Genomic DNA, 18,269 nt, shown 5'->3' with positions numbered 1-18,269 from the left:
GCAGCTCCCGCCCCGCCCCCGGCGCGCTCATTGGCCCCGCTCCTCGCGCGCGCCGCCCATTGGACGCCACCTGCGCCAATCCGCCCCCGCCTCCCGCGGGCTGCGGGAACTCAGCGCCAACCGTCGCGGCCCGGCACTGGGAGGCGGGCGGCCATTGGCTATTGAGTCCGAGGCTCCCCGGTGATTGGCTGGAAGGGAGCCAACCGGCATTCGGAGAGGAGCGTTCACTGCGGAAACGCTGCGGAGGAGCCCAGAGCCGGCGCTGGACGTAAGGCCGCAGCTCATTGGCGGCCGCAGGGCAGCTCGCCCATTGGCGCCGCGTGGTCAGCCTAGGTGACGGAGGCCCTTAATCGAGTGACCCCGGGCCGGGCCGGCTGCCGATTGGCTGGCTTCTCCGCGGCAGGAGCGCGGCGGGGCGTTGTGGCGGGCGGAGAGGTCCGCCTTGGGGTCGGCGTCACGCCTGCACCTTTCCTGGGCGGCGCCGGGCCGTGCCCTCCGCCCTGGGCACGCTGCGGACGGACACGGTGTTAGCGCGTGAGCCGATTACGGCTGAGTGCCGAGTGCATCCCGGGGCTCCGTCCCGGCAGGCCTCGCGTTCCCATATCCGGTCCTTTGCAAAAACGCTCTCCCTAAGGGGCGCCTGGGTGGCTCAGTCGGTTAACCGTCCGACTTTGGGTCGGGTCATGATTTCGGGGTTGGTGAGTTCGAGCCCCGCGTGGGGCTCTGTGCTGACAGCTCAGAGCCTGGAGCCTGCCTCGGATTCTGTGTCTCCCTCTCTCTCTGCCCCCTCCCCGCTTGTGCTCTGTCTCTCAAAAATGAATAAGTGTAAAGAAAAAAAAAAATTTTTTTTAAACATTCTCCCTGTGCCTTAGTGGTACTGTGAACGGGTTATTTATTATAAGGCGGCGGGATTGCCTTAGTGGTCATGCGAACGAGTTATTACAAGGCGGCAGGCTTAGGGGTTAAGAAGACACTGCGTACAACACAGCACTTACCATCATCTTATTTGGTATCATTGTTAACGTTTATTGAGGCCTCATACACGGTAAAAGTGCATCGATCTTAAGTGTGCAGCTTGATGGAATTTTACATACCTATACGCCTGTGTGAACACAACCCACATCAAGCCAGAGAATATTTCCCTCGTTCCAGAAAGTTCCCTCTCAGTCCCTCAGCCAGTCAATAGCGGATACCCCTCCCCCAACCACTTTTCCGACTTCTGTCACCATGGAATGAGTCATAGCCTCCTCTGCCTGTTCCAGATGGTCTCACAGACTTGCCATGAGTCTCGCTTCTATGGATCGACACAATGTCTGGGAAATCCATCCTTTTCTGTCGTTTTAATTGCCATGTGAGCCCTTGTAAGAATACATCCGACGGTCTGTTCTCCAGTAGGTGGACATTGGGTTGTTTGCAGTTTGGGAGCATTGTAAATAATACTTCTGTGAACATTCTGGTTCCTACACACTCATTTGTGGACCCAGGCACTCATTTCTCTTGGGTGAAATATAATTGCGATTGGAACTGCAAGTTCACAGGTAGGTGTATGTTTATTGTTATTACTTCCAGTAGGGCCAGGGAGCAGAATTACAAAGGGCCCGGTTTCTTGAAAGCCTACCCTGTGACAGGTGCCCCAGACCCCCAGCTCCCAGAGTGTCAAACTCCTGCTCTTCTCTTGGGCCCCAGGTCTCCATAAAGTCTGCTCTGGACCCACTCCCACCCCCAAACCCATGAGGTAAAACCAGTGACCTCAGTTCCCTTAGGGCCCTGTTTTTTTTATACATGGCTCGTTTCTGCTGGTCTCTGTTGGCCCGGGAACCCCTGGAGGAGATTGGAGGGGCCGTGGCCCACAAAGGCAGGGCATGCAAAGTGTTCCTGCCTGGTGCACCCACTGCCCACAAGGGGAGCACCTTCCTCCCTGTGTCTTCCCACTTAGTTTTGGTGGTGGAGCTGACGCAGGGAAGAGCTGGATTTGACAGAAGACCAGAAATCCTGCTTTCACCCAGAAGCATCCAGGGTATATGGTACACTGGCCAGTGCTGTTGCTGTCCAGCCATGGGCCAGCGTGTGCAATACCTGCCCGGGTGCCTTGGTCTCCTGGGCACTGGTAAGCATCTAGGCACTGAGCCCTGCTCCTCACCTGCATTACAGCCCTAAGAGGCAGAGGCTATTAGTGTCCCCATTCGTGGATGAGGAAACAGCCAGAGAGAGTCACTGGCTGGACGAGGTAGGGTTGGGATTAAACTCAGTTGACTCCAAAGTGGAGCTCTGCCATACCTGATTGGTTTGACACGTCCTGTGGGTTGTAGGGACTGAGCTGGCATGGTGGGAAAGGTGGGGCGGCCAGTGTCGAGAGGGGAGGTGGTTGTGGTCATGGTCCTGCAGGAGGCTGGAAGGGACAGTGCACTTTATGGCAGGGGGGCTGACCTTGAGTGAGGTGCCCTGTATAGATGGGGGAGGAGTGCATCATGGTCATGATGTGTTCCCGACACACAGTAGACGTTCGGTGTACACCTGCGAATGGATGGCGCCAGGGTTCCCCAAAGTGAGGAAGCCCCCCCTGCAGGCTATACGGGGCACGGATTTAGATGGTACAAGGACAGACACCAGACGCTATTTAATTTTAACAGCCTTGCATGGATTTAAATTGTATTAGGAACGAATGGGGGTGCCCGGGTGGCTCAGCAGGCCGGGTCTGACTCTTGATGTCGGCTCAGGTCATGGTCCCGTGGTTCGTGGGATCGAGCCCCACGTTGGGTTCTGCGCTGACAGTGAGGAGCCTGCTCGGGATTCTTTCTCTCTCCCTCTCTCTCTGCCCCTCCCCTGCTTGCATGCTCACTCTCTCTCTCTCTCTCTCAAAATAAATAAGCAAACATGAAAAAAGTCGTATTAGAAAATGCAAGTAGCCATTGAATCTGTTTTCGCAGATGGTATTGCTTCCAATGAGCTAAGTAAAAAAGGGAGTCATTTCAAAAGGACTGAAGTGGCACACAAAAAAATTCGGAAGCAATCTAAATATTCTTCAGCACGGGATTGGTTCAATAAGTCCATCAAAGAACAGAGGTTGAGCAGTCCTCATAAAGGGTGATGGAGTCTCCGTGGCTCTGGCCACAGCAGGTCAGCACAGCACTGACTCTAAAAACACACAGGGTGCCGCTGGAGCCCGTGCCGCGGAGGGCTGGGTCGGGGAGGAGGCTGTTTGGGGGAGTGGGGACTCCGGTTTTCCTGTCTTTGTCTGGCCACTCTGCCTTTCAGCGACCTTAGGCCTGTCTGCCCCTGTACCCGCTGGCTTGCCTGGGCTCTCGTAACGCAGGACCTGGGACTCACTGGTGCAGGATGCCCTTTCCTGACTCCCAGGGAGCCACCAGGCAGGAGCTTTGGTCCGCTCTGGACACGGTTCTGGAGCACGCGGCAGGCAGGCTCTCTGTCTCCCCTGGGCCGGCTCCTCCTCGTGTCCACCCACACTCAGGGTGTCCTCTGCCTTTGAGACCCTGCCCTATCCCATTCCTCTGGGGCTTCCTCTCTCTCTCTGATGCTGGCTTCACCATTACTCTTCAGCACATCCTTAAGTGAGGTGTCTTCCTGGTCCTACCTTCCCAGAAGCCCCCTCCGCAAGCTCCCCCCAGCCCCCGGTCTTCCTCCGGTTTGTCCCTCTCAGAGACCATCCATCTGGGATCTTCTTGCCTCTATGGGCCCTGAGGTCCTTTTATCCGCACAGCAGTCAGAGGGATCCTTTTGAAATGCTTTCACACCGTCGGCCTATCCCCCTGCATTGGCGAGCAAGCCTCATGCAGAAAGCAACCTCATTGTTACCCAGTCTGACCTCTGACCGTCTGACCTGTGCTTCACACAGGCCGGCTTCTGCCAGGCCAAGGGTCCTCGGGGGCCCAGCTGGGCAGCCCCAGCATGGAGACAGTCTCTGCTTGGTGTCCTTGCCAGGGCAGAACAGTCTACTCTCTGCCCCGTCCCTTGAGTCTCTGCTTGGTCTTTTCTAGAGATTAGCCTTCCTGGAGGAGACCAGTTCTGATTCATCTGAGTCTCTGGGATTCAGCACAGGGCTGGGCCACAGAAGATAACTGATGTGGGAGAGAGCACATCCTGTGGGTTTCCAGCCCATGGCTCTGTGCAGACTTCCGTCTCCAGTCCGCCCTTGGGCAAGCGTCCTATCAGTACTGTGCCTCAGTTTCTTCATCTTCAAAATGGGGGCGATTGGTACTTAAATGAGAAAATCCTGTAAAGTGCTTAGCTTCATAGAGCTAATTAAATATCACCTGAAAAGAATAAAAGGAATTTGTACATGTGTGTTCATGGCAGCACTATTCATAATAGTGGAAAAGGTGGGAACAACCCAACCGAATGCGAAGACTAAATAAATTGTGGTCTTTCCTGGCGATGTAATATTATTCAGCCTATAAAAAGAAATGTAGTGACGTGCTTCCAGTACGGATGAATCTGGGAAACGTTATGCTAAGCAAAACAAGCCAGATGTACAAGACCACATGTGTAATTCCATTTATTTGAGAATATCCAGAAAAGGCAAATCCTTACAGAGTGAAAGTAGTTGCCAGGGGCTGGGAGTAGGGGAGAATGGGGAGTGAGTGCTAAGGGGTTAGGTTTCCTCTTGGAATGACGACAATGTTCTGGAACTTGGCGGTGGTGATGCACACTGTGTGCACGTTGTGAATGCACTAAATGCCATTAAAGGCAAGTCTTATGTATATTTATTACAATTTAAAAAATAGGCGTAAGTATAAAAGGCTTAGCGAAGCTACCCGTGAGCCAAACCCAAATCGGGTGCCTCCCGGCGACCGTGGCGACAAGGGAGGCTCTGACCCGAGGGGGTGGGGCTGGGGCGACGAGCACCGCACTACCCGCGCACCACACCACCCGCCGTTGCTGGGGTGGGGCAGTGTCTCGCCGGCGGGGCGCCCGCGGCTGCACCACCGGCTCAGAACGTCTGCTTCAACCTTTCCTGAAGCTTCCGGGGCCGCTCGGGGAACCAAGCCCTTCGCTCCTCCGGCATGGCCACGCCTCCGCCTCACCCAGCCCCGCCCCTCGGGCCCGCCTCTGTCCCCGCCCCTCCGCCTGCCAGTCAGTCCGCTCCAGCGTAACCACGCCCCCGAGCAGCCCCTCCCCCTGCCTTCTCTCCGGGAGTCTGGCCCCGCCTCTGAGATTCTAGGCCTCTCTTCCTAGGCTCCGCCCCGCTGCCTGTCTGTCAAACCCACCTGGCTCCGCCCCGTCGGCCTCCTCTTGTCGTTTTCTCTCGCTCGCCTCAGCGCGGCCCGTTGTTATGACGACACGGTCGTAAATCCGCCATCTTCCTGCGGCGCGTTGCGACATGGAGGGCGCGATGGCAGTGCGGGTGACGGCCGCGCATACGGCAGAAGCCCGGGCCGAAGCCGGGCGGGAGGCGGGCGAGGGCGGGGTCGCGGCGGCGGCGGCGGCGGCCTTGGCTCCTGGCGGGTTCCTCGGCCTCCCGGCGCCCTTTAGCGAAGAAGGTAACAGGGCCTGACGGGGCCTGACAGGGTCGGGCGCGGCCGGGGTGGGGACGGCTCAGTCCTGGTTTGGAGGCGGCTCCGAGGGCCTAAGCTGTGGACGCGACCGACCGTCCCAGACCCCGGTTCCTTGCGGACCTCACGGGTCCCCAAGGGGTCCTGCATGGCCCTCCACGCGCTCCCCGGCTTCCTCAGACCCTCGGGCCTCTCCTGTGGGACGCCCATCACCCCATGGGCCTCGGTGCCCACTCGCGGGTACTCACAGGTGCCCAAGGCTGTGGGGTTGCTCGTGTGTAGACCTCTGCCGTCGCCTCCACTGGCGGCCTTGGCCCTCAGGCCGGCGGTCAGGCGCCTCTTCGCCTCCCTGTCTGGGCAAGGCCCCGCCCTCCTCTGGGCCCCCTCCCAATGCACCTGACGGGTTTCTAGAGCCCTGGCTGGGGTGGGGCTGGAGGCTGGGGGTGCGGTGGGGCGGGGCCTCCCCCCCAGGCCCCCGGCTGCCCCTCGGGGAGGCAGCAGAGCCCAGTGGTGGAGAGCCGGTCTGCGGGCTCCATCCCACACCTGCCACTTTCGCTGTTTGGTCCTGGGCAGGGGATGCTGCTGCCGCCGCCGCCGCCGCCGCCGCTGCTGCTGCTGCTAAAAACGTGTTAAGCACTTACCAGGCATCAGCGTTTTTGTCCTCAAACCAACCCTGGACGCTCCTGTTGTTGTTGTTGTTGTTGTTGTTGTTGTTGTTGTGATTCATTCCCATTTTGTGGATGCGGGAAATTGGGGTTCAAAGGTGTGAAGGTGACCAGGTCACCCAGCTAGTAAGTAGCAAGGACTGGACTGGATGCCAGGGCTGTGTGACTCCTCAACCGACTCCCCTACCTTCTGGGCTGCGCTGCCTCCCCGGACCCCGGTGAGAAGGAAGACGGAGCCGGTGGCAACTGGCTGAGGGCAGAGCGGACTACCGGGCGCCCTGACAGCTTGTGCAGACAGAAGTTGGGTCTCTCTCCTCCGAGCTTGTCTCATGAGGCTATAGACTGGGCCAGACAGGAGGGGGCTGGCTAGCGATATTGGGGTAGTGGCCCCCGTCTCCGCAGAACTCCTATGCTCAGCGCATGGTTTTTTCTTGCTCCTTCTTATTCCAGCTGGGGGAGGGGCAGTACCACTAGGGGCAGTGCCAGCCTGGAGAGGGATCTCTTTGGAGGTTGCTGGGCCCTGCTGTGCTTGCCCCCAGCCTTGTCACTGTTACACGGGGCGGAGTGTGTCCCCTTCTGTGGTGGGCGTTCCTTCGCTGGCAACAGCGAGTCAGACTTGGAGAGCAAGGGGGGAAGGTTAAAAGGGTGGTGGGCACGTCAGTGCTTCGCTTGTGACTGCGAACCATCTGGAGGGGATCGCCCTCTGGCAGGTGGTCTTGTGTGGGCCCGTCATGGTTGTGGTGTGGGCCTTTGTTTGCTCACTGAGTCAAAAGACATGGACTGGGATCCTTCCGTGTGCCAGGCCTGGGTTTGACCTTGATGTGGGACCGGATGTGAGGTGGTGGGAACTGGCAGACTTTTATAGAAGCACAAGGAGCATCCTCCCATCCCTTTGTGCAAATAGCGGGGCGTCTGGAGTAGACCCTCAGGTCCAGATTCTAGCCCGAACACTCACCAGCTGGGTGGTCTTGAATCTCAGGTGATTTTCCTGGAATGAGAATAGTCATCCTTATTTCCTCAGGGCGCTGGCTGGATTTGGGGACATCCCCAGTGAGGTGCCTGGCACCCAGGAGGGGCTCAGTGAGTGGGAAGTGCCTGCTGTAGGACCTGGGGCAGGCATGGTCAGCCTACATGGTGAGGGACTTGAGCCTGGGGTGTGGAGCCTCTCTGGGAAGTTCCGCCCTGAGTGTCTTCTCCAGAAGAGGGAGCTCCTGCCCGTTCGGAGCCGATGAAGCAGTCTTAAACTCTGGTCCTCCGCTGTCCCCAAACCGGCTTGGGTGAATCCCTCCACCTCTTAGCTGCTCCCTGGGGCTCTGTCCCCTCATCTCTGAAGTGGGGGCTTTGGGCACGGCAGCCTCACTGGATCTCTGCAGTCTAACTCTCAGGTTGGGGCCCCCACCTGCTGGATGCTGTTCTCCCTGGGGTGGGCACCTCTCCCGCAGGTCACCAGAGGCCGGAAGGTGCCTGTGGTCCGATGGCACCCTTCGGTGGGTTTGGCCTGGGGCTGGAGGCCCTCCCAGGCCCCACTGAGCACAGGCTTGTTGCAGATGAGGACGATGTGCACAGATGTGGCCGCTGCCAGGCCGAGTTCACTGCCTTGGAAGACTTTGTTCAGCACAAACTCCAGAAAGTCTGCCAGCGGGCCCCTCAGGAGGCCCTGCCTGCCGCCCCTGCTGCTGCTGCGCTGCTGGGCCAGGAGGTGAGCCCTCTCCACCTGCCACCACACGTCCACGCACATGTGCGCCCTCCTCCTTGGGCTCACCTGGTGTCTGGGAAGGGGTGTGTGCGTGCCCTGACAGACCTGTGCAGCCGGTTCCCTGTGGCACGGGGGTGGACAGAGGACAGGCATCTGGTCATGGGTGAGGGAGCCTGGGCCCTGTCCCTAAGAGCTTGGCAGTGTTCCTGGTTTCCTGGATGGCCTGGGATGGCCCTGCCTTCCCAGCAGCCTCTGGCTGAAGCCTGCACAATTGACATCCCTCCTTTCTTGGAGCCTCAGGGTCTGTCCTGGCTCAGTGGCTCAGGGCTGTCATGGTGGCTTTTGTTCTTTTGGCTTCTCTCCTGCCCTGTACGCACGGTTTCTTTTTCTTTTCCTTTTTAAAATTTATTTATTTATTTTGACAGAGAGACAGAGGCTGGGGGAGGAAGAGAGAGAGAGAGAGAGAATATCCCAAGCAGCACAGAGCCTGACGTGGGGCTTGAACTCACAAACTGTGAGATCATGAGTTGAGCCGAAACAAGAGTCAGATGCTCAACCACCTGAGCGCCCAGGCACCCCTGACACATGGTTTCTCGGGATCCTGCAAAGGGTGGCTCTGGGAGTCCTGGCACTTTGTCATAAACATGGCCAAGGTTGTCATGCTGCACGTGCTCGGGCTGTACGCATCCAGGCCTCTGAAGGTCCCCAGCACCTTTGCACAGTGGTGTTCTTGGGCCCCTCGTCGGATGGCATTGGGAAAGGAGGCTCTGGGAGATGTCAGCCGCCTCAGCTCGTCACAGGGAATGGCCCAGAGGACGGTGGGACTACAGCCATCTCCCTCAGACCCTGTGCTCTTTCCTGGCCCCTCCCGGTGGTGCCCTTTCCTCTAGGAAGGCCCCTGGACCCACATCACTTGATAGCTTGGCTGGGGCTGGTGGGTGAGGGTGCTGACCTTCATCCCTGCACAGCCAACTGGGCTTCGGGCTGGAACTGCCGGTCACTTCTCCCGGGAGCCCTCTGCAAGGGTGCTCGCTGCTCTGCATCCGGCCCATGGTGGCCAGGGGCGTTTGAGTGACGGGGCTGACCCCTTAGGCGTGGGTTGGAGGGACTAGGGTGGGAGAGATGTCGGGGGAGATGACAGGTCCCACCGCAGCCTTCCCATGTGGAGATAAACCCAAGCCTTCCCTCTCCAAGCCAAGGGAACTCTGGAGCCCTGCAGGAAAATCCTTTCTGTCCCCTGTCCCCCCACGGCAGGTGGTGCCAGCGGTGGCCGGCCCGGAGGAGCCCATCACGGTGGCCCACATCGTGGTGGAGACGGCCGCATTAACGACAGACATCAGCCACGCCCCCGACATCGTGGGTAAGCCGGCGCGGTCTCCCAGTGTCTGTCCATGTGTGGCTCTCAGCACAGCTGTTTGTGGTTAGGGCTGGAGGCGAGGGACCCTTGCTGCTGTGACCCTCTGCTCTCCTGAGAGCAAAGCCTGGCTGAGGAGGGCCGAGGACCTCCAGAGTGAGCACTGGGCACCAAGCCCCGCCCGCCAGGAGAGGGGGGGCGTGTGGCCTGCGCTCAGGGAGTCCTCACTTTGTGCACAGTCACGAGCTGGCTGCTTGCTCCTGCTGCTTCCCTGGCCCTTCCCTGGTCCTTCTGGAATCTTCCCCATTTTTCTGCCAACCCCGGTTCCTGCTCCCCACCCCACAGTCCACTCTGATGGGTCAGGTTGGGGTATGCACAGGATGCACCGGTGGCTCCAGCCCTGTCCAGACCTGCTGTCTGACCTTGGCTGTCCCCCCACCCCCGTGGGGGTGGCAACTCCTGCCCTGATTCTCACCTGGCTTTTATGAGCGTATAGTGCCCAGTCAGCCTCTTTGATGGCTCTTTTTAAGTTCGAGTGCCTTGCTGGTGTGCAGTGGGAGAGGGGGGAGTTGATAGGTCTGGAATGGGAAGGGGGAGCCTTCAAAGGCAGCCGGACAGGAGGGTGCAGCCTGCTGCCCAGCTTGGAAGGAAGGGTTGTTATCTACGGGTCTGCTGGGCAGGAGTCTTGGCAGGTGCCTGAGTGGGCGGCTGCACAGGATGTGGGTTTGGGTGACAGGTACACCTTGGCCTTGGGAAGCCCTTGGGACCAGATGGGGCAGGAAGAGGGGTGGAGACCTCGGGAGGGGAGCCGCAGAGTAGGCCTTTCTGCCACGGACCCACCTCAGGGAGGCAGCCGGACATCCGTCCTTGTCTCCATGCTGTCCCTTCCCCTGCCTGACATTCCTGCGGACAGGGACATTCACCCATTCACCTGTCGCCATTCTGGATAGGAATGTTGTCATGTGGGGGGTGGGGCCGTGCTCTGGCCCTGGATGGTATCATATGGGAAAACAAATCCCCTGGGGTTGGGTGGCACCTCTAGCCAGGCCCCTTCCCGCCCCCCTGACCTCCAGCTGGCCCACACCTGCTGCTCGGTGGCTCGTCCCTGTGCTCTGAGGGCTCCCCTCTGGGTACCTCCTGCCTCTCTGCCCCCTTGGGAGTTTCCCCCTTTGCAGGCATCTTGGGTGCACCACATGCCTGCTAGGAGTCTGCTACTCATTGCTCCAGGGTTGGCTAGAGTCCTAAACTGCCAGTTGCTGGCTTCCCAGGATTGGGGGGCCAGGGGCCACAGTCGGCAGGGGCTGTGTGGGGGGCCAGATACCTCTTCCCGGCCCTCCTGCCTCTTGGCTGGAAACAAACTTGCTTTTCATCTCTGGACTCAGGGCAGCCCTGTTCTCACTTCCTTGAGCCGTCCGCCTGCTGTGTCTTGTGCCACGCTCTACCCCAAGTCCTCGCCTGGCAGAGGTCCCTGGCCTTCTGGAGGTTTGCTTCTGGGGCGGAGCAAAGATAGAGCATCCAGCGCATAAGCCAGGGCATGGGCGAGAGATGGCCTTAATTGTCTGAGTCACGGTGCTTGCATTCTGTGTGAGAATGGCTTGTCAACACACTATGTCTGACTGATTGAGATGGTTCCTAAGAAGTGGCTTTACAGCCGCTTCCCACGTGTCGTTTTTATGAGCAGAAATCATGAAGTGTGTTTACAGCTTAGCTTTGCACGTTGTCAGAACTTTTCATCACCCGTGAGAGGCGCCAAGGCCAGGCCTCCTTCCTCAAGCAGCTCCAGGTTTCTCGGGAGCAGTCACTCTCCCGGGAGGGTCCCCAGCCTGCCTGCCTCAAGACACAGTGGGTGACCTCCCCCCCCGCTCCCCGAGGCATCTTTCTTACCTGACAGTGGGAGCCGGTGCAGTGAGCGGGGCCGGGCCATCCACCGTCTCTGTGCTGGCACTCAGTTGTCCTCAGAGGGGGCAGGACCCCTGCACACATCCGGTCCTGCGCTCCTTGGCTTAGGAGGGGGCACCGGTGCTCATGGTGGGTCTCCCCACTGGGCACATTCTGGGGTCCTGGAGCTCCTCTGGGCGGCCTCCAGCTCAGGGAGCAGATACTAGGCCCTGGAGCTGGAGGGCTGTCAGGACAGCTCCACCGTGTCCTAGCAACGTCCCCAGGCAGGGATCAAAGGAGGTGGCAGGGCCCGCAGAGTCTCGAGGCTCAGGCTGACCCTCTTCTCAGGCGGTGGACACATCAAAGAGGTCATTGTGGCCGCCGAGGCAGAGCCGGGGGACAACGAGATGGCGGAAGCCCCAGGGAGCCCCAGCCGTCAGGGCCCGGGCCTTCCCGGGGAGGGCGAGCAGGCCCAGGTCAAGCTGCTGGTGAACAAGGACGGCCGATACGTGTGCGCGCTGTGCCACAAGACCTTCAAGACGGTGAGGCCGGGGGCTGTGTGCTCGGGGCCCCGCCGGCAGGTGGGGCCGGGCCTCCCTCCCACTTCCGCCGGGGAGGTGCCTGAGCCCTGCTTCCCCGTTCTCCCCCAGGGCAGCATCCTCAAGGCCCACATGGTCACCCACAGCAGCCGTAAGGACCACGAGTGCAAGCTGTGCGGGGCGTCCTTCCGGACCAAGGGCTCGCTCATCCGGCACCACCGGCGGCACACGGGTGAGCCAGGAGGGGGCCGTGAGCCGGCCTTGTGGCCCCTGCCTCTGGGGGGAACATGAGGCTGTGGCTGGGGGCCTGCCTGCCCCTTGGCCCCGGGGCTGACCCTGCCCTCTCTGTAGATGAGCGCCCCTATAAGTGCGCCAAGTGCGGGAAGAGCTTCCGGGAGTCGGGTGCGCTGACCCGGCACCTCAAGTCTCTGACCCCGTGCACCGAAAAGATTCGCTTCAGCACGAGCAAGGACGTGCTTGTGGGCAAAGAGGACACGCCTGCAGGTCCGCGAGGTAGGGGCTCCCCACCCTGGCCCGGGCCTGGGTGCTGCCCTGGTCAGCGGTCTCTTCAGGGACTCTCCTGGTTCTGCCTTAAAGGATCTGGCGCCTCCACCGTGGGGACCGTTACATCATCATCGGTGACGGGCGAACCTATGGAGACATCGCCTGTGATTCACCTGGTGACAGACGCCAAGGGCACTGTCATCCACGAAGTCCATGTCCAGATGCAAGAACTTCCCTTGGGCATGAAAGCCCTGGCCCCAGAGGTGCGGGCAGGTCAGGGGCTGGCCTCTGTCCGCTCAGTGCCGGGCTCTGTGCCGGTCACTGGCTCCAGCGGGAACGGGACCAAGCTGGCCTGCCTTCCTGGTGCTCAGTGTGGTTGCAGGGGAGACAGGAGACCAATGGCATGCCAGAGGGCAGGGAGGGGTGAGGGACAGGGAGCTGGAGGTGAGGTGGAATGGGCTGTGGGGCTCCCCAAGACGTATGCACAGTGCCCCTGGGGCCCCTTGGCTCTGCTCCGTGTAGTGCGTGCAAGTGGGTACCGAGTGTCTCTGCCTGACCAGCTGCCCTCCGTCTGCCTGCCCACAGCCCCCCGGCTCCGAGGAGCTTCCCTGTTCCGGTGAGGGTGGCCGTGAGAACCTGCTGCACCAGGCCATGCAGAACTCCGGCATTGTCCTTGAGCGTGTCACTGAAGAAGAGGGGGCCCTGGAGCAAGCCCCTCCTGCGGCACCCAGTCCCCAGCCCCTGGGAGATGGTCCCCCGGAGCTGCCGCTGCTGGAGGTGGAGCCAGTGGAGACAGTAGGTGCCTGCGCCACTGGCGAGCTCCTTTGGGGGTCAGACCTTGGGTACAGGGTCACGACCCTGGCCCTGGAGCCGTCCTTGCTGTGTTCCCTGGGGTGGAAACATTGAGCCACTTTCTGCAGTGATTTCCCCCCATTTACTGCCTTCCCTGGGCTCATGGTGGAGCTTGCCGGTGTGGGGGGTGCCACGGCTCTGTTCTTGGTGCTGCTGGGGTCCAGCCCGCAGTGGGTGCTGGAGGCATGCCGGGACACCTCCCCCCGCCCGCCAGCAGGTGGCCAGCGGGCCCTCAGCCGTGCCTAGGACCCACCCGTGCCCTCAATGCAGTGAGACCTTCCCGACGGCGGCCACCCTGGAGGCCCACAAAAGGGGCCACGCAGGTGGGTGGCAGGAGTGGGGGGCACCTGGCAGCCAGCCAGGATGTGTGTTTGGGGCCCTTGGGTGGCGACCCGGCCTGACATCCCGTGCGGCCCCAGGGCCGAGGCCGTTCACATGCGTGCAGTGTGGCAAGGCCTTCCCCAAGGCCTACCTGCTCAAGAAGCACCAGGAGGTTCACGTGCACGAGCGACGTTTCCGCTGCGGAGACTGCGGGAAGCTCTACAAGACCATCGCACATGTCCGCGGCCACCGGCGCGTCCACTCAGATGAGCGGCCCTATCCGTGTCCTGAGTGTGGCAAGTGCTACAAGACCAAGGTGGGTGCTCGGGCCCCGACCCCTGACACCCAAGGGCTCCCCTCTCCTGGGCCAGATCCCTGTCCCGTCCCTGCCTCTTGACCACACAGCCCCTCCCCCAGCCCCTCCGGCCTGGCCCAGAGGCCGAGGCCAGGCCGGCACTGACGGTGCGGGTCCACAGAACGCCCAGCAGGTGCACTTCCGGACGCACCTGGAGGAGAAGCCGCACGTGTGCCCGTTCTGTAGCCGTGGCTTCCGGGAGAAGGGCTCCCTGGTGCGGCACGTGCGGCACCACACGGGCGAGAAGCCCTTCAAGTGCTACCGCTGTGGCCGGGGCTTCGCCGAGCACGGCACCCTCAACAGGCACCTGCGCACCAAAGGTCAGGGCCCGGCGCGGTGGGGGGCGAGGGCGGGGAGGGGTGCCCGGCGTGCTGACCAGGCCCCCCCCCCCCCCCGCCCCAGGCGGCTGCCTGCTAGAGGTGGAGGAGCTGCTGGTGGCCGAGGAGAGCCCCGCGGCCGCCGCCGCAGTCCTCGCTGAGGACCCGCACGCCGTGCTGGTTGAGTTCTCTTCCGTCGTGGCCGACACCCAGGAGTACATCATTGAGGTGGGTGCGGCAGGGGCGGGGTGGGATGGTGGCGTGGGGGAGCCTCCCCTGGGGTCGGCTGACCTCTGACCCGTGTCCAGGCTGCTGCGGACGACGCGGAGGCTAGCGAAGCCGCGGAGATCATTGAGGGCGCCCAGACAGAGGTGAGGGGCTGGGGGAGGGCCAAGGAGGGTGGTGTGGGCCCCCGTCCCCGCCCCTCCGCAGCGCGAGCTGAGCGGTGAGCCCCCACAGGTGGACAGCCACATCATGAAGGTGGTACAGCAGATCGTGCACCAGGCCAGCGCCGGTCACCAGATCATCGTGCAGAATGTGACTATGGACCAGGAGGCGGGGCTGGGCCCAGAGGCGGCTGCCGCCGACACCATCACCATCGCCACCCCTGAGAGCCTGACGGAACAGGTGGCCATGACGCTGGCCTCGGCCATCAGTGAGGGCACCGTGCTCACGGCCCGTGCGGGTGCAAATGGCGCCGAGCAGGCCACCGTGACCATGGTTTCGTCAGAGGACATTGAAATCCTAGAGCATGCGGGCGAGCTGGTCATCGCCTCACCGGAGGGCCAGCTCGAGGTGCAGACGGTCATTGTCTAGCGTGGCCGCCTGCAGGGTCCTGGGGGCTGGGCTGGGTAGGGGCGAGGACCCAGAGAAGAAAGAACACAGAATTCAGGTGTTCAGAGGGGATATGGGAGTGTAAATAGTTTTTTGTTGCTTTACAATAAAATGTGAAAATCTGCCACTTGTGATGTTGCCGTGGCAGCGGCAGCCTCGGGGTCTGGGGCCACTGTCCTGGCAGGTTTCCCTGTGGCAGCACACCTGCCCGGGCCACCCTTTGGACTCTCATGCCCGGCCGCCCCGCCCAGGGCTCCGGAGGGGCTGGCGGCGCCTTGGCGGTGTGTGGGTGTCACTGGCATGTGGACAGGCAGCCTCCTCCTGCTGCCCTGCCCAGTGGGAGTTGTGACTCCAGCTTCCTGAGCCCCCCCCCCCCCCCGGTGGGTGGAAGGGGATGCCGTTTCCCCGCCTCCAGCCCTGGTGCTGTCTGTTGGGACAGGGGACCAAGGCTTTTTCCCTTGAGGTGACAGCGTGTGGGGGGACAGGCCTGCACTGCGTTGTTTTCCCAGAAGGTGCCGCTGAAGGAGGGAGATTTTGGATGACCTAGTTTTGGGGGGTGGGGGGAGGACAGGAACAAGGACTGGACCTTGGATGGCTGACCCTCTTATCCAGTCCTGACATGGTGCTGGGAGGCGGTCAGAGTCTGCGGAGTCCCGCTTCTGATGGGCTTGGGGGCACCAGAGCAGGCCCAGGGTGGATGCCTCTGCCACCTGGCCGTCAGGGCTCTCCCTGGGACTGGCCACCAGGAGTTCCAGCGTCCAGCTTCATTGAGGGGGCGGACCCAGAGCAGTCCAGCCCCTCCCTGGACCAGGGCCTCAAATACCCGCCTGAGCCCTGGCACCAGAACTGCTGCCCCACCAAGCGCGGAGTCTGTGTTGTGCCACAGACACACCCCCAGCCTGGATCTCTGACCTAGATCCTGAGCCTCGGCTGCTGCCCCATCCGCATCCCAGGTGAGTGATGGAGCCGGCCTGTGTGGGGGTGCCCGTGGCTGGGGAGGACTGGGCTGACCAGGGGGCTGGATGGGAATGGGGTGCTTGTATTTGGGGCTCAGTTTCCCTACGATGGAGAAGGGCCACGGTAAGCCTAGTGCACCACTGGGGAGACATGGAGACGCAGGGAACCTCTGTGTCAAGCGTTCTCACCGGCCCCCGTGGCCCCGGGGCTGGGGCGGAGAGGGGCGGCTTGGTGTGTCTGACTCCAGATTCAAACTCAGGAGCGTCTCTGTCACTCCCAGCCGCCCGCTCCGCGCCATGGGTGGGTTCCGGGCCCTAATGGCCGCGCTCTGGGCGCTGGGGGCCGCCGGGGCCGCGGCGCTGCGCATCGGAGCCTTCAACATCCAGAGCTTTGGCGACAGCAAAGTGTCGGACCCAGCCTGCGGCGGTGTCATTGCGCAAGTGAGGCCAGGGGCCGGGAGGCGGGGCCACAGCTGGGCTTCTCCGGTGATTTCGCCGGCGCGTGACCCCGCACCTGCCGGCCCCTCCCCCAGATCGTGGCTGGCTATGACATCACGCTGGTGCAGGAGGTGCGAGACCCGGACCTGAGCGCCGTGTCCGCGCTCATGGAGCAGATCAACAGGTGCGGGGGACAGGGTCCAGCGTTCGGAGCCCAGGCCGGGCTCGCAGGGCCCGGCGGGTGACTTGACCGCGGGCCTGGCCCTTGTCTCCGCAGCGTGTCCAGGCACGAGTACAGCTTCGTGAGCAGCGAGCCCCTGGGTCGGGACCAGTACAAAGAAATGTACCTGTTCGTCTACAGGTGAGGGGCGGGGCGGCGGGGCCTGGGCGCGCAGGGCAGGAGGGGGCCGGCTCAGCGCCACCACCAGTCTCCTTCCCCCAGGAAGGACGCGGTGTCGGTGGTGGACACGTACCAGTACCCGGACCCGGAGGACGCCTTCAGTCGTGAACCTTTCGTGGTCAAGTTCTCCGCCCCCGGCTCGGGTAAGGCCCCGCCCCTCCCCTTCCGCGGCCCCGCCCCCGCCCCGCCCCACCCCCCGCCTCTGACACGCGCCTTCCGCAGCTGCCGGGGAGCTAGTGCTGATCCCGCTGCACGCGGCGCCGCACCAGGCCGTGGCGGAGATCGACGCTCTCTACGACGTGTACCTGGACGTGATCGACAAATGGGGCACCGACGTAAGTCCCGCTCCCGCCCCCAGCGGGCGCGTCCGGGGTGGGGGTGGGGGGCGCGTCCCTCTCGCGGGCTCAGCCCCGGCTTCGCGGCCCCGCAGGACTTGCTGTTCTTGGGCGACTTCAATGCGGACTGCAGCTACGTGAGGGCGCAGGACTGGCCGGCAATCCGCCTGCGCAGTAGCGAGGTCTTCAAGTGGCTCATCCCAGACAGCGCGGACACCACGGTGGGCAACTCGGACTGCGCCTACGACCGCATCGTGGTGTGCGGCGCCCGCCTGCGCAGGAGCCTGAAGCCCCAGTCGGCCGCTGTGCACGACTTCCAGGAGGAGTTCGGCCTGGACCAGACTCAGGTGGGCGTGGGGGTGGCGGGGAACTGATGGGCGTGGGGGTGGCCAGTGTCTTGCTGCCCACGGCCGGGGGCGCCCCTCCCCGCACTAGTGTCTCGGAAGCGCCCTTAGGGGCTCAGTTCTAGCCGAAAGGAACAATTGTGGGATGGTGGGAGGAGATGCCCTTGGCCTCTTCTGGAGTGGGGTCCCCAGTCCGTGCCCCATGCCACCTGCAGGCAGCACAGTGGGCTGTAGATGCCCGCGGGCCCCCCCCCCCCCCCCCCTTCCCGGGGCGGGGTGTGGGGGTGTGGGAGGTGGAGGGGGTGGAGCTTGCAAGGGAGGAGAGGTTGCCCAGCAGGCCCCCCTTCCTCTCCCTCCAGGCCCTTGCCATCAGTGACCATTTTCCTGTGGAGGTGACCCTGAAGTCCCACTGAAAACCTTCCAGGCCTGGTCAGGGCACGCCGCCTCCAGACTCGACCTGAGGAGGACTCTGGCCCCCACAGATCTCCTTCTGGATGGCTGGCCAAGCCCCAGCAAGCCGTGGGGCAGGGCTGGCTGGACAAGAGGCTGTGGACACATCACAGGCCCACTCAGCCTGTCTCCCCATCTGTAAAATGGGCTACGACATCTGTCTCCTCCTTGTGAGGAGCACCTACAGGGCGCCGGGCGTGTGGCTGTGCTCAATAAACGGGAGTGAGCGCTTAGCCAGGACCACACACTGGTCGGCTTCAAGGCCTCCGTGTCCTTTCTTAGGACTCCACCCCTGTGAGGCCCAGACTTTGGTGCCGCAGCCCAGTGGGTCCCAGGTCCCGGCCCCCTAGGGGAAAAGGGATGGCCCGGCCCACCGGTGTCACACCCTGCTGGGAACTGACATCCTCCAGACCAGGCTCTAGAATGCAGCTCCCGAGTGTGCTTGCTTTTCCTCCGTGCCAACCGTAAATGTGTCCGAGGACTCGTGCTGAGCGCAGCTGGGGACACACACACACACACAC

At 62.2% G+C, this 18,269-nt stretch overlaps 2 protein-coding genes and 1 long non-coding RNA gene across 7 annotated transcripts; 2 read left to right on the top strand and 1 right to left on the bottom strand.

Moving 5' to 3' along the window:
• Positions 1-2,999: 2,999 nt before the first annotated feature.
• On the bottom strand, positions 3,000-5,336 carry LOC121019691 (uncharacterized). Its single transcript, XR_005785740.1, has 2 exons — positions 5,226-5,336; positions 3,000-4,271 (listed from the first exon to the last, which is right to left on the bottom strand). It is a non-coding gene; the product is annotated as an uncharacterized LOC121019691 (long non-coding RNA).
• E4F1 (E4F transcription factor 1) lies at positions 5,316-14,906 on the top strand. 5 transcript variants are annotated; one of them, XM_040459387.1, is made up of 14 exons: positions 5,316-5,498; positions 7,723-7,874; positions 9,126-9,231; positions 11,452-11,645; positions 11,754-11,874; positions 11,994-12,146; positions 12,240-12,409; positions 12,732-12,941; positions 13,216-13,321; positions 13,418-13,635; positions 13,796-13,994; positions 14,077-14,219; positions 14,300-14,362; positions 14,451-14,906. In XM_040459387.1, the coding sequence occupies exons 1-14, from the start codon at positions 5,339-5,341 to the stop codon at positions 14,805-14,807; spliced, it is 2,352 nt and encodes a 783-aa protein (XP_040315321.1). In that variant the 5' UTR covers positions 5,316-5,338; the 3' UTR covers positions 14,808-14,906. The 5 variants fall into 5 exon arrangements, with proteins under 5 accessions (XP_040315321.1, XP_040315320.1, XP_040315319.1 ...); XM_040459386.1 differs by having other exon boundaries at positions 13,213-13,321; XM_040459385.1 differs by having other exon boundaries at positions 11,994-12,155.
• Positions 14,907-14,944: 38 nt separating this feature from the next.
• DNASE1L2 (deoxyribonuclease 1 like 2) lies at positions 14,945-18,004 on the top strand. Its single transcript, XM_040459407.1, is given in 8 exon segments — positions 14,945-15,778; positions 16,063-16,222; positions 16,315-16,403; positions 16,497-16,580; positions 16,662-16,836; positions 16,838-16,954; positions 17,050-17,301; positions 17,658-18,004. Coding segments are annotated over 7 exon segments (915 nt in total). The 5' UTR covers positions 14,945-15,778; positions 16,063-16,078; the 3' UTR covers positions 17,712-18,004.
• The last annotated feature ends 265 nt before the right edge of the window (positions 18,005-18,269 follow it).

The sequence above is a fragment of the Herpailurus yagouaroundi genome, unplaced genomic scaffold (genome assembly GCF_014898765.1).
Source record: "Herpailurus yagouaroundi ecotype Mexico unplaced genomic scaffold, PumYag 222, whole genome shotgun sequence".
Classification (NCBI taxonomy): Eukaryota; Metazoa; Chordata; class Mammalia; order Carnivora; family Felidae; genus Herpailurus; species Herpailurus yagouaroundi.
The sequence above is the reverse complement of the archived record's forward strand: the minus strand, read 5'-3'. Positions and strand labels throughout refer to the sequence as shown.

Excerpts from the sequence above, each read along its gene's own strand:
- E4F1 (XM_040459384.1), top strand. The coding sequence starts at position 5,339 with ATGGAGGGCGCGATGGCAGTGCGGGTGACGGCCGCGCATACGGCAGAA. Across the intron at positions 11,646-11,753 it reads GCCACAAGACCTTCAAGACG|GGCAGCATCCTCAAGGCCCA; the intron begins GTGAGGCCGGGG and ends GTTCTCCCCCAG. Across the intron at positions 12,410-12,731 it reads TGAAAGCCCTGGCCCCAGAG|CCCCCCGGCTCCGAGGAGCT; the intron begins GTGCGGGCAGGT and ends GCCTGCCCACAG.